Raw genomic sequence first — 15449 nt, forward strand, 5'->3', positions numbered from 1 at the left:
TGTTTAAATAAAAAAATATTATTTTATATTATCCTATCAAATGTTACAATTAAACATTACAGTAATTTATATTGTTTTTAATAAAAGTATAGTTTACTACTTTAATCGATTCAAAAGTAAAAAATATTTAAAAAATACTCCAATCACGTGACTATGTTGTATTCTTTGCTAAAAGTTGTGTCTTTACCGCTAGGGCGCGCTTCTATAGGACGTTGTAATGTGTAGATTGACAGAAAATTACCAAATAGGGTGATAGGCCTAAACAAGAAAGTAATCGTCAAATGTTAGTTTTAGATAATGATGACAGTGTTGCATTTATAGTTTAATAAATTTATAGTAAATCTTAATTTAACAATTCGCCATTTATTTTTAATAACTTACTACTATCGAAATAAAGGAAATAGATCCCTGAGTTTGGAAACCGATATTAAGAAAACGTAGGGGCAAAAAAAATTTGGACCATATATAGCCTCACTGTTACTGTATTGTGTGCTAAAATTTCAGTTAGTTTCGTTATCCCATTTTTGAGTTATTAATGAAAATGTTGAAAAAATCACGGTTTCCTGTCTACAAAATTGATACCTCTCACATTAACTCGTCGTAATTTTTTTGTTAATTAATAAAAAAAATTTCCAAATTTTTACTGACGATAAGTCGAACTATTGTCTTTATTACTGTGAAGGTCATTAATCTCAAAAGCTCTTCTTTTTTTAATTTTTAAGCAAAACACAAGGAAGTGCTGTCTCCGTAAATATTGTGTACTTTTAAAAAAAAGAAAAAAACTCATATATAATGATTTAATTACAATTATATTTTCATTTCCTCTTCTTCCCTAAGCGTTCAACCCAAATTAATTCTGGCATGAGCTATTTGAGATTCAACATCGCGAATACGGATATTAGTGCGGCTTAAATTGAAATAAATCAAGTAAAATTGCGTATTTACGTTGTCTAGCACCACCATGCAGAGTCGAAATAATAAATATTAATGACATTGAATAATACCACAGCAGCCGCCACTGTAAATTTATGACAGTTTTATTTTCTCGAAGCAGGCGAGAAATTGATGGTAAGCAGCCTATGCAATTAAAAGCCATGCAGGCCTCACCGCTTATAAACGGATGTTCAACTAAATTTTTCTCATAAATGATATCTACTTTAGGTGGTACTTCAGTTGGACAAAACAGTTCATTTTGTTATTTTTATTCAGAAGTTAATGATAAATCATGATACCTATACAAAATCGATTGTTTGTGGAGGTATGCATAGAAAAAATGTATCAGAATACATTTTTACATGTTTCTAAAGAATACCATAATCTTAAATTGATTAAAAAATTCGTTGAGAAAAGTGAAACAAGTCAGGAAATTTTACTTAATTCGATATATTTTCTTGAGCGCTTTTCATTATCAAAAAACTAAAAAGGCGTAAACGAAGCAGAAAGTGTTTAGAGGTCAATTTTTGAGCATTTAATTAAGGAACGCTGTGATTAATGAATTAATTAGTAGTAGCTTAATAATAGATGAAATTCGCATAACAACATTTTAGTTTCTTCTTATTATTTTGTAGAATCCATTTCTGGATTTTGGTGCGATTCTACCGACTCACCCTGTATATATACAGGGTGTAACTATAATGCTTGGATAAATTTTAATAGCGGGTTCCACACGTTAAATTAAAATTTAACCAAATGTTTTAGTTACAGCCATATGAAAATAAATATATTTTTTATTCAAAGCAAGTTTAATTCAATTTGGATATAAAAATTTCCAACTTGCAGTGTCCTTGTGATTTTTTCGTGTTTAGACCCATAAAACACTTCTTATAAGAAACATTTAACAATTTCAATAAAAAAGCTGTTCAATCATGGTCTAAGGTACAACCAAGACCATTTATTTTTGATTGAATAAAGAAAATAGTGTTACGATTTGAGTTTTTAACTACAGACTACATAAGAAATTATACATTATACATTTTGTCCTCTAAATATTATATTTACTGTTATTTTCTGCAATGTATATAGCGAGAAATTTTTCCAATTTGGCACCAACAGTAAATTAATACAATATGATTTGATATATTTAACTTTATGACTAAACTATTTACAGTTACAGTTTCGATGTATTTTTGTAATAAAATTGAATACACTTTTATTTGTTACAGGACATAAATCTTGTTAGTAAGAATAATATAAATAGAATGTACGATAAATATAAGTATTAAATTTTTCTACGGTGTTCCGTTATCTATAGGTACTATTTTAACAGAAATAAAAGCTCCAAGAATAGACCAAACATTCGCTGGATACAATACATTGTAATTGTGCGAAGTAATTGTAATGACACAAGTTTTTTTGGCAACAATATTCATTTGTAAAAACGCATCTGATAATTTTTTGAACTCATATGGATGTAAAGGCAATTTTGTAAAATTTTGTTCTCGTAATCAAGGCATTATTGATTTTGAAAGAGGGGTTACATTATTAAATTGTCTATTTTAATTTCTTTAGATAGTTACATTATAAATTACATCAAAAAAGTTTAACAAAACCTGTAGTGTGAATTCATTAGTAAAAATATACACGGATGCTTCATCCTAAAAATTCTCCCCAAAACCTATATATTATTACCTCTCCTTTAGATTCTATATAAACGCTATAAAATGCTAGTTTTATTAATATATTTAAAATGAACATTCTGTATTTGTAATATATACATTTAACTAAGCTTTAAAATGTCATTCCTACTATTCTTCCAAACATTGTGATTCAGTATAATATCAACAATGTGTAAAAGTAAATAATTATATTGAAGCAATGAAAATAACACGTACGTCCAATTGCATTAAGGGTTATCTAAATAAATTGACTAGTATACTACTTTATAAATATTTATTTATGATGAACTGATTGGAACAATATTTTGGTCTTCATGTTCTATTTATATACAAGTTTGTTATTATCCTGTGAAACTGACACTTATGTTTTACCAATAATTCTGAAAGATGCAAGTGGTGATTGGTTATAAATATACAAGAGCTTTAAATTTCATGCTGTCCTGTATGACTTTTTTTTTCAACATTTATTACAGGTTACACACTAAACAGTGATATATGGGAAAAAAACTAATGTAGACTGCTTGTATTTTTGTTTCGAGCAGTTTTATGATACTAATAAATACTAACCAACTTACGTATTTGAATTTTGACAGATTTTGCCTATACGGTTTTCCTCAGTGGTGTATTAAATGTTTTACTTTGTTTAATTTCATATTTTTGTAGAAATGTCACTATAGTTTACTATTTCTAAAGGAACACCCTTTATACTTTTACAGACTTGATTTTTTCCTCTATTACATTTGTAACATTATAATACAGTCTATTACATTAAAAATTACTTATTTTGTATAATGAATAAGCCTGTTGAGACATTTTGAATAAAAATTACATATTACCTTTAGAAAATATATATTGTAACAAATACATATTTTTTTAAGAATAAATTTAGTAAAAAGGTAAATTGATTAGGTAAAATAATTCACATTGATGATCTTGTCATATTGTCAGCACTTTTGACATTGTTTTATAAAATTTCATTTTTCCTATAAAGTTTTGTGTTATATAGATAATTTTGTTCTATTATTTCCATTTCAAGGAGACCACTTAAAAAAGCAATCTTAAGTAAATTACAGAAGTAATATCTTTCTATCATGGCTATTTCTACGTATTGCTTTTTTTTTCAAGGGTGATGTTAAAACAACAAGAATACAAGATATTTCTTTGAAAGATTATATTATTCAACACTTTCAATATGTCGAGTATATGTTTTTGTATTGATAATAATATTTAGATACATCATTTTCATTTTTATTTTAGGTAATTATTATTAACTACTGGTTGTTTACTAGTCGTTTATAATAAATAAATTGAAGGTTTATAATTTTTAAAACTGACAATCTTTTGTTTTAAATAAGAATACTTAAAAACTACCAACAAAAGGATTTTTTAAATAAACAAAGGCAATAAATTATGATAAATTTAGACACTGAGAACTTCCGGAATTAATTTTTGGGATACCTCTCGTAAAATCTTAAAGCGGGCGTTTTTACGCATTATTTTCAGTGAGTTTATGGCAGTTTTTTGACGAGAGTTTTAGAAAATTTAAGGAAGTTAGTCACAGTACCAATTATACAACTTTACTCCAGGGTACAAGACAGTTTTCAAGCTGACAATATATTTAGAATAAAAAAAAAAATTATTTCATATATTTATCATAACGTCATTTCCTGAACTTTACATGCTTGTTGAATACAGAAAATTGCGTAAAGCATTAAAAAGTGTTGGCAGTTTAAATGCGTCCTAATGGTCGCTTGTGGCGCCCTCTAGAAGATACAACGAAATTGTGGATAAATTCGAATTTTTCATCCACAAAACCCCCGGATACGAAATTTCACGAAATTAACTCGAAGTAGTCGAAAGATATTAAAGAAAATGTTATTTATTTTTTCAACACCCGGTATCTCGAAAACTAAGAGTTTATAATCAACATTCTCCATTAATTTTCGTCGTATAATCTAGTAGTAAAGTCTGGCTCATTCTCTAACGGACACCCTGTATATGTATTTATCTATATACTGCATACTATACCTACCTACGTGACAATAAGTAAAGAAAATCACAATCCCGCGAATATATGTTCTATTAGAAAAAACAAATTTTAGTGAAATTATAAAATTAAGGTAGAGTCGAGTACTCTACTGTATTTTATGAATAAAAAAGACTGTATAAGACATTTTGTTCATATCTCTTAAAACAACGAAGATGTAAAGTTCTATAAAATTCAGCCAAATTTCAACATCTGTGCACATCGAAAAACTAAGTTGGATAGGATTTGTTTCATACGATTTTACTTTAAATGCACTTCCCTGATTACAAAACATGCATTTAGTATTTAGTTTAGGTACCTAAGTTTGTATATATAACGTAAACAATAGAATGTTTGCCGCTGGTATAATTTTGAATAAATTAAATAAGTCAGTGAACTATAACTACTTTATTGCTACATGTACAATTTATTTTCGGAGATTACTTTTCTTTCGAATTCAATGTCGTCTGGGATTCTACAAACACATCTATTTTCGACGCGATAAACCCTTAAAAGTGAGACCCGCTATGCCGTCTGAGACAAATACCCGCTAGTGCTTTTACGTTCATTTACGTTCATATGATCAGTTTAATTTTAAATAAAATCATAACCATCTCTTCTACCGAAGTTATTTTTGTAGCCGTTATAAGTTATACAAATCCTATATGATCTTTATATATTGAAGAACTAAATTTAGTTCAATATCCCAGCTATTAAAGTTATTAATAGCGATTTTCTCAATAAGTTTCAAATATATATCTACATAACGTTTATTACAGTTTATTGAACTCTTTTGTTTTAGTATACTCGGGGTTAATGATTGAAATATACGTATAAGTAGGTACTTCATAAGGCTTCTTTGATCTCTAAAAAATAATTAACCTTAATACAATAATATTGACTTATGTTTATTTTTACGAATTTTATATTACCAAGTAAAAATTCCACTCCATTTCTCTTATGGTTGATAAAATTTTTTGTCTTTGTTTTGAAATATTATTCGCTTTGGTTTTAATGAGGGGCGGCTTTTTCAGATTAGTTTTTTTGGTTAAATTTTTTAAATAAAATTTATTTATTTTTTACTGCAATGATAGATAATAAACATAAGTATTATGAATAACATCAGACATAACAGAAATTAAATTTAAAAGTCAATTTGCACTGGGACTGATTTCTTAATCAACTGGACTTGACTTATCTGTAATAAAAACTGTAAATTAGAATATTTTTCATGTAACTGTAACTTAATTTTTTTCTTAGAAAAACTGAGAAAATGCTTATAGTTTTAAATTTTAAATATTACGGAATGTAAATTTAATTTTTAAAGCCTTCAGATTTTATAAAAAAACTTCTTATGAGATAAGTGTTTATAAAGTTTGCTATCATGATTAACACAACACTTTACCAAGATCGCAGAAAACACAGCATAAATGGATCTAACGACTTCTTTATATAAGGGATATGTAGCAGTTATGGTGGACAATACGGGGGGAAAATTATACAATTTTTATTTTATTTAAGAAATTCGTCAAATGGAGACGATTTTTTTCGTTCTACTAATGGCGCATTCGCCATTTATTAGAAAAAATATTTTTCATTCCTAGCATCAAAAAGAGTGAGAATAAGAGAATATAGTAATTATGCTGTTCTAAAGATTATAAAAAATTTGATATTGAGTTAACAAGAGAATATCTTGCAATGTGACATGAATGACGTGTGTCTTGTGATTTTGTTAACTATATGCTTTCCGAAATTTATTGGTTTATAACCCACACAGTAATAAATCTTCGGATTTATGCATTTTCTTACCAATCCCAAGTTTACTATGAATCATCTAAAAATACACATCGCAATTAAGTAAATTTAGAGGAGTCGTAAACAGTTTTGGTATTGGGGCAATCCTTTATATTGTTTTTAATTGACAGTTTGTACCTACATGGTGTCTAGAAATTTCTCATGCCTAGTCGTCTAAAGAAACAGATTATAGAAGAAATACTCTTTGCGTAATGTATTAGTCCAGGCATATGTCATAGTATTCTTTAATTTTATAGAATTAGCTTATGACTTTATGAATAAAGGATCTTTACCCTTTTAATAACGCTTTTGAAAATAAAACTGTGACAATGACAAAAAAAGGAACACGCGAGATGTCTCATAATTTTCAAAGTTCAAAAATAAATGTTTAAGCATTATAAGCGTTTTTACCTTGCTTTTAAATTAGTTGAAAGTAAATGAACAGCTGTTTCCAATGCTTTAGTTATTCAGTGACGGTCAATTATGATTCAGCTACAAATACGAAAATATATGTGTAGGTATTTATCTTGTCTTTCTCATAATATAGCTATTTTCTTCTATTTTAAATTATATAATTAAAAGTTAGAAACAAATGATTTTGCTAAATACTTTAATTGGTTGTAATTGTAACACTGACAACTTCATTATTGATACTAAAACTGATATTTCATCGATGTGTGAATTAAGGGAAAACAATATCTGGAAATGTGTTTTACGAGAAACTAGTTTCTTTAATGTGCGTTCTTCATTACTCCTAGATTTGTTTATGCATTTATTCATTGATCTTTCATGTTACATCATACATGTATTTATCAAACAAACATTAATGCAATGAAAAGATTTTATTGAGAAGAATGGTTTTATTTATTTTCAAAGCTAAGAGGATGTTGTTGAGTATACTGGACTGAACTGAAAATATTTGTATAAGAGAATATAAATTTTTCATTAATAGAAAACATTTGTTGAAGCAAAATATTTATCTTATATTTGTTTTTGACTATCTCTTAAAGATCTTTGTGCAATAATTGCATATCGGATTTAATTCCAAAATTCAGAGAAATTACAATAGTTTTGTTGGTTTGACACAATTAAAGATAGATGATGTAGACTCAATTTACTTTAAAACCCCTGTAAAAAGATTCTTGTTCCTTACTAAAGAAGGAGGATACTTCAAGCGCAGCTTCGTAGAATAGTCTGTCTAAAATCTATTCAAAGAAAGGCACATACATATTTTTTTAATATTCGAGAACTGTTAACACTGATCTGCATACTATTGCCAGTTATTGGAAATACATTAACATTATAAATATATGGAGTGAATATGCTATTTATATGATTTCACTGCGATCCTTCGGTGTCCTCCATGATCTTAGAGTTTTTCATTTAACTTTCCTTCTAATTACGCTCTATAGCTCCATCATTTAGATTCCAGCTTTAGGTTTTTCTGTTCCAAACAGGGCTAGAACTGTGCAGTGCTCTAGGGTGCACTATCTATTTATCGTGCACCCTAGAGCTTTACCACTGTTGCGAAGGCCTACAAGTCAATAGTATGGAGATATTTCTTGAGCTACCAATGTTCGATCAGTAATACATTTTTCATTGATCTGTAATTTTAGGTAAATAGGTCCACCGAATCTTTTGAGAATGCTTTCAAGGACATCCTCTGTTCGGAGATTTTTGCCACCATTTCTGAATCTTATTTATCTTATTATCTTATTTTTCTATAATATAAAGTTAGGTTTATATTTCATTCACCTTAATGTACAGGAAGTCCCTTTATTCGACCATTTAATTTATACAGGATATTCATTGGTCAACATTATTATAAAATGTTTAAATAAATTAAGCGTAAATTCTGCCTGCTCATGAAGATATACTTAATTCCGATTCTTTACAAAGATATAGTAGCTTAAAGATGACCTTTTGAAGTTGTTTTTTTTTAAATATTATCTAAACCAGTTGAAATATCAATAAAAATCGGTACATGGTTTTGGCTATTGTAGACTCATATTTTTACAGAGAAATGGGTTTTGTCTCTTGAGACCCTGTAGCATAAAAGAACGATGGTAGTTGAAATAATTATTATTCGAAAAGTATTTGCTAGATGACAAGAGTTTCGAGAAAATTAAAAAGTACACATTATGTTACAATTATTGGAAGGGAAAATCTGTTAGACAAAACTGTTATATTGAAATACACAGAAATAAATATTTTTAATCTTTTAATACTGACTGTTAGTAACTATAACTGTTTACTGTTTAAGATGTAACACATTAATTAATTTATATTCAGTGATAGATATTATGTTTTAAATAATGTGGCGTACAATACAGGATGTTAAATAAGCACATCGATAAACTTTAAGAAGGCGTTTCTTTGAGTGATTTTAAGTTAAAAGGGTTATATAAACATAGATCTACAAATCAGTAGTTTGTGAGATACACGGTGTGGAAATTAAAAAAGTAACTTTTTCTACAATCTGTCTGAAGAAGTTTCAAGCAAAATGATGAAACTTAGGCTAATGCCTTATCTAATTAAAGCTAAAAATTCACTGCATTCGAATGTAAATTGACACCACAGGATATTTTGAAAATTTGATCACTATACCAAGAGAGAAGATATCTTTCATTTTATTCGAAAAAAATCACCGTTTAAGACATAACTTTTTTTAAAATTTCTTCAATATTACTAAACACTCCACAAAATGTAAAATGACACAACAGAATTAACCGTTTCTCAAAAAAGTTCATTGGATTTTTTTTTGCTACAAATATAATTTTAATTTAAACTCGTTATTTATAAGTTGTTCGAAAATAGTTCGTTTTTCGAATAAAATGAAAGACATATTTTTTCTTCATAACAACGTACATAGATACAGGTAATTATAAAATTTACAAAATATTATACGTTATTAGAAAAAAAAGGTAAACATTTTTTTAAATTTCAATAACCTGTATTTCAAAAACTATAAATTTTAGGGCGTTTAGTTTACAATTACTCAAAACTTCAGACCATAAAATTTGCGGATATACCTAATTAACATCCTAATACCTAAGTACTGTTTTTTTTATAATTTATTTGTTATGTCGGCTATATTCTATTAATTTTTCGTGCTACATGGACAAAATATAATTTTCCAAGAGACAAAAATATGAAATTTTTTTAAAAAGATAACGGTGGAAGAGTACATTCCACGAGATCTATTTTCTGATCACATTTGGATTAGAAGATATTTTAAAAAATCATTGCCAACAGATCATCTTAAAGTGGCTATATTTTCGTAAATAATCAGAATTAATTAGAATTAATTACCTCATTTGAATTGCTTCTGTCAATTTCGACATCCTGTAGATGTTTGACAGTCAATTTGAGGGACACACTGTACAATGGAATACTACGAAGCACTGGTCATACGGTCCCTGTAGACGTTCTAAAAATACCGTATGAATTTCCGCATAATAAACCACACCAAAAAAAAGCAGCCTCGATAGTCGGATGCAAGTCATTAATAGCGTCCAATTAAGCCGCAACTTCTCCGCCAAAATGTAAACAAGAGTGAGGAACACTAAATTAACAAACCAGGTGCGCTGCTGAAAATCCAAAAGCAATATCTAGAGAGCGCTGAATGTGTGAATCTCACTCGATGTACCTTAAAATGCGTCTCCCAAAATAAGGAGACGACGGCTTAGTCGACCGATCGCGATTCCGTCAGTTCGGTGCAAAATAATTTTGTGCGAATTATTTTAGTGGGTGCTTACATGTTAAAAATTGTGTTCTGTGTGTGAGTTTTTGGACTATAAAGTTGCCACAAAAGGCTATGGGCCATGGAGTTCTTCCAGGAATGGTCGTCGCAGGTATGATTGACAGTTCGCAGCTGTTATTTTAAATCTTGCCAGTTTTTGGATCGGAATTGATCCGATGCGCTGAACCGCAAATTATTGGCGAATGAAATCATTTAATTTATAGTGTGTCGAACACGAACGTAAACTAAATTGTCTACATAATTTAACAATTTTCTATGTTGTCGCATGGCCAGGCTATAGACTTTTACTATACAAATCCAAACCGCCTTAAATAAATTTTGCGATGAGATGACAAAACAGTGACAAACTGTATATAATGGAAACTTTCCATTATACAAATGTAGTCGATTATTTACTTGTATTAATCGATTGCATTTCACAATACAGTTATTGATCTGTATAGGTTATGTAATGAGCAAAATTTTTAAGTGGGTGGATATATTTTTAGAAACAGTATAAAAGACATATATATTTATGGTCGCTGACCACTTGTTGTTGCTCAAACATTTTTTTTTAATATTTACATTTCGCATATCGATATGTATATACAATACATATTACCAGTCTTTCGTTTCATCCATTATTACTTTATACACAATTAATAATATTTTAGTAAGACACTTAACTGACAACTCAGAACCTCATTACTGATATTAAAAAATAGATTTCACGTAAAGCCAAGAAAACTGTTATAATCAATTATTTTTTGGCAGATGTACCTGAAAACAAAATATGTTTTTTAATAGTTTCATTCTGATGAGGATTTAAAACACACCTACATTTCAAATGTCAAAATATTTTGTTGATCTTATTGGAATAGTAGTAGTAGTAGTAAAGGGGCGGCCTCAGCCTAACAATTAGGCCACAAGGGGGCCCTTTTTGCCTACCCCGCCGTCCCATCACCTGACCACTCTCTGCCTCTGACCCTCCTCGAACCTACCCGACGCCCTAATGAACGCCAGGATTTTGGTCCATGGAAGGTCTCTCACCTCAGCCCCTTATTATTGGAATAACTAGCAAGTTTATTTTTAAAGGAGTTTGCATTTCGTTTTTCTGCAATAATAAAATGTCAAATGACAAATTAAATTTTTACTACCAAAGTAAGAATCAATTTCGTTTTAACAATGGCGCATTCGCCACGATGTTAAATTTTTTCATTACAAACAAAACTATCTTTGTAACACAAAATATTAAAACATAAACTTAAAATGGAAAATATTACAAAACTGTTATCATTTTAATACTTTTTATAATACTTCCTATTGGAAATGTTAAATTCAATCTAACAATGTGGAAAGAAAATAATTTTTTTCAAGAGCATTTATTGTAAACTACATTTTTGTATTCTTTTTAATTTATTTTAAATTAGTAATCCTCAGTTTGTTGATACTAATTAATTTTAATTTTAAACACTATTATCTCATATGTTTATAAAGTTTCAACTTTTCTTTTTGTTAAAATTACATATCATTTGTGTATGAAAATACACATTCATTTGAAGCAAAATAATTTTTAATTTTTTAAAAAAATTAGTATACATTACATCCAATCCTATTAAAACCATAGGTTCACAAATCTCTGTAATAATCATTAGATATTTTAAATATAAATCGTCAGTAAACAAAACTGCAAAGAGAGAACAATGAATTTTATATAAAACTAAGGTTAAGTTATGTTAACATTAGTTTAATTGATATATCTTCACATTTAAAACAAATATCGAGTACTACAACAAATTTTGTCTATTTTTAAAACATCTTTAAATTTGTGGAGTCATAAAAACAGCTAAACAGCCCGGAAGAATGTATATTGTATCTTTAAGGTATTTAAAAAAAGTCACATATATGATAGATTGTTGGATTTAATCTTTTAATGATCAATCTGTTCAGTGCAAACAACTTCAGAACAACTATAAAAATTTTAAAAGTAGCTATAAATGTAACATGAATCACATCGGTTTGAGTTGGCAATAGGTGTATCTACATGTAGCAAATTTATAAGATATATTTTAGGTTACCAGAATAATAAAATTTTATCAGTCCCAAGCGTTTGTAGCAGAAATAATTTATACCATGAAGTTTTCGTGGTCAAAAGGTAAACGGAAATGGAATTTATATGAAATATCTTTACATGACGTACATTTGTTTAATTTAATAACGCTCATCAATTATACGAAAATTTTCAAAAGACCTGATGAAATATTTGCAGTAAATTATTAAAATAAAACAAACAACAAAATTTTAATACAAAATTTTTTTTATGTAATTATATATTGTCTTTCTTTGATCTTTTCTCAATTGAAGAAGCAATGCAATCGGTTTTATGAATTTTAAAATAAATATACCTGCAAAATTTTAGTCCTTATCATAAAGACAAAAGTGGTAGTGGGATTAGAATGTTAGACTTGAAATATTTTCGATTTTATACATAGATTTAAAAATTTTAAATGCAAGTACATTGAAATTCTGGATTCTAAATATTTTACTTAGAAAAATAAAAGACAGTTCAAAATTAGTTAATCTTATCCAGAATTGTTGTGTTAATTATGTATCTTACTTTGACAATCTCATTGTGTAATATATAAAATATGTTTCATAGGTTGGCATTTTGACAATGAAAAATTAAACGTATCTGTACTGGCAATCCAAGCTTGGTTGAATATAGCTCTAATAATTTAGATATGTCTTTACTAATTGTAAATTGTGACTCATTAGCTTATGCGAAATTTATGTAAAAATAGAATTTTTGCCAACGGCTAATCTCGTCCCACATTTGCTTTATATTCCGTAATTTTGAAAAAAAAAAAAATATTATGACGACTTATCATAGAATGTGTATCTGTAGGAGTTTTGTACAATGTATCGGAAACTATTCGTTTTAAGTCCCACATATTATCTTTTCCTGAAAATTTAGATTAAGACACAAGTAAATATGCTGCTGGTTATATAAAGGGTGTTCAGAAACGAAGGTGTAACTTGATTTAAACCCATCCAAGGAAGCTGCTGTTGTTTCCCGACATCTTGACACTGATATAATATTAGTATTTTAAGAAAGTTTATACATACCTAAATTCAACTATTCTGAGAATTTTAAATTAAAGATTTTTAAAGTTAATAAAATTGTATCGAATTAGGGTATTTGGTATGAATTTTTTAAGGGAAGTAATTAATGTCAATAGCATAGGTAGAAGATGTACGAGGTCTGTTCAGAAAGTAACCGAACATTTTGAATTATGCGCTGGAAATGGAGATATTTAGTTATATGCGGTTGGTAGCATTGCGTTGCGCACAATCTCCTCTATAACCACATTTATTTGAGTGAAACGTGTTTAAGTGTTAGTTACTATTTATGAAATGTGCGATTTTCAATGAAATGTAAAATATCGCGTGAAATTGGGGAAATGATGCTCACAGTCAATTGAGGATGATCCTCGATCAGGAAGGCCCTCGACTTCATCTGATGAATTCCACGTTCAGAAATTCAAATCAAGTGCAAATCGTCGAGTGACTGTCAGAGAAATTACAGGAGTTAGCATCTTCATCGGGTCATGCCATGAAATTTTGACTGAAAAACATACATCGAGTTGTAGTAAAATTTGTTCCTCGTTTGATGATCGAACAACAGAAAGAAAATCGGGTGGACGTTTGTCGGTAATTCCATGAACATTCTAATAACGATGAAACATGTCCTCAAAGGATTGCAGCGGGAGACGAAATCTGGATTTACGGCTACGATATTGAGGTACAAGTGCAATCATCATAATGAATTGGCGAATGATCTCCATGACCCAAGAAAGCACATCAGTCCCAAGTGACCCATTTTAAGTATTACGTCAAGAGCGCCAGCCTGAAGCCGCCGCCGGACCGGTGTGACAGTTGCGAGGACAAAGAACAGACGCGGAACGCACCAGGGTTCCAGGAAAGGTCCACGGCAGATTGGCGCCAGGACCGGATAAATATACGTTCGAGCGACTCCATTCCAAGACTCTCCAGCGAACGCTCGTCCCGACATTATTTTACAGTTGAGAGAACATTTTATTTTGCTGCATACTGCAAACAACCCTCAGTGCATTTTGAATTCTTGCTTCAAAGTGAAGGTGTACAACGGTTGTGTGAAAAAATCTCCATGACCAGAGTTGTGGCTAGACAACTCATGGTTCTCGCACCATGACACTGCGCCCGCACACTCAGCTTTGTCAGTTCGTTAGTGTTGTGCCAATTACTGTGCTCCCTCACCCTCTTTACTCGCCAGACTTGACTCCGTGTGTTTGTTTCCTATTTCCGAAATTAAAATCAATGTCGTTTTCCGACTATTCACGAAAGCATTTATCACAGACTTTAAAGGTTTTTCAAATGAAGCTATTCAGAACTGCTTCGCGAAATGGAAACACCGCTGGGACAAGTACGTGAATAGAGGAGGGAAGTACTTTGAAGGAGACAAAGACCAATAATGTATAAAATTAATAATAAAGTTTAAAGAAATAAGGTTCGGTTATTTTCTGAACAGACCTCGTATTAGCATTCCCTACATCTGTTTTAACAGTTTTGCTGTTATGGTAGGTTTCCTGAAAATATTGATGAATCATAAATTAAATGCTTAATAATAATTGGTTATGAAAGTAACGTTAAACCAAAAAGATGATATTGTTCAATGAAAAAAGTGTTAATAAAATCTTAGTATTTTCTTACTTTTATAGAGAGTATTGTGAAGTAACAGAGATTCTCTGTGATGTTGTGATGTCAATTGTTCTTCGACAGTTAGAACCTCCTAGATCCCTACAGTTTATTAATAACAGTTGAAGGGTCGCAATCTGTTAGAAACGTTGCTCTTGTTCTTTGTATTTTTTTTATTTTAACGAAATGAATCAGTCCTGAAAAATTGTAGCAAAGTGGCTATTACATTTGTATTTTACAATAACGTACACATTTGTTACGTGTTCGCTGTTATAAAATATGGTCGGATGTAGTTCAGTAATACAGACTGCCATTATTACATTAGCTTAGAAATGTTGCTGATTTATTTTGCAGTGATAAGAATTAAAACATTTCTGCTGACAAACATATAGAGTACATTTCATAAATATGGTCGTAATGATATTTGTGCTATACAAACGTAGATATTTTAGAGTGTTCCCATTAGGATACAGCTTCTTGGCAGACGCTATTCTTTGCTTGCCATTTTCTTGAATTTCGCTTTCTTTGCCCTACTTAA

General features: G+C 29.5%; 1 protein-coding gene across 6 annotated transcripts in view; it reads left to right on the forward strand.

Moving 5' to 3' along the window:
- Window positions 1-15449, forward strand: part of LOC108914331 (tropomodulin) — a 145943-nt gene that overhangs the window by 57118 nt on the left and 73376 nt on the right. Inside the window, exon 1 of one of the 6 annotated variants that reach the window (XM_018720121.2) lies at window positions 10087-10289. The exons of the other annotated variants lie outside the window; for them this stretch is intronic. Coding sequence (XP_018575637.1) covers window positions 10260-10289 — 30 coding nt within the window. The 5' untranslated portion in view covers window positions 10087-10259. Of the gene's footprint in view, window positions 1-10086; window positions 10290-15449 lie in introns of those variants that run through there. 6 annotated transcript variants of the gene reach the window in all.

This window comes from Anoplophora glabripennis, unplaced genomic scaffold (genome assembly GCF_000390285.2).
Source record: "Anoplophora glabripennis isolate ALB-LARVAE unplaced genomic scaffold, Agla_2.0 scaffold792, whole genome shotgun sequence".
NCBI lineage: Eukaryota > Metazoa > Arthropoda > Insecta > Coleoptera > Cerambycidae > Anoplophora > Anoplophora glabripennis.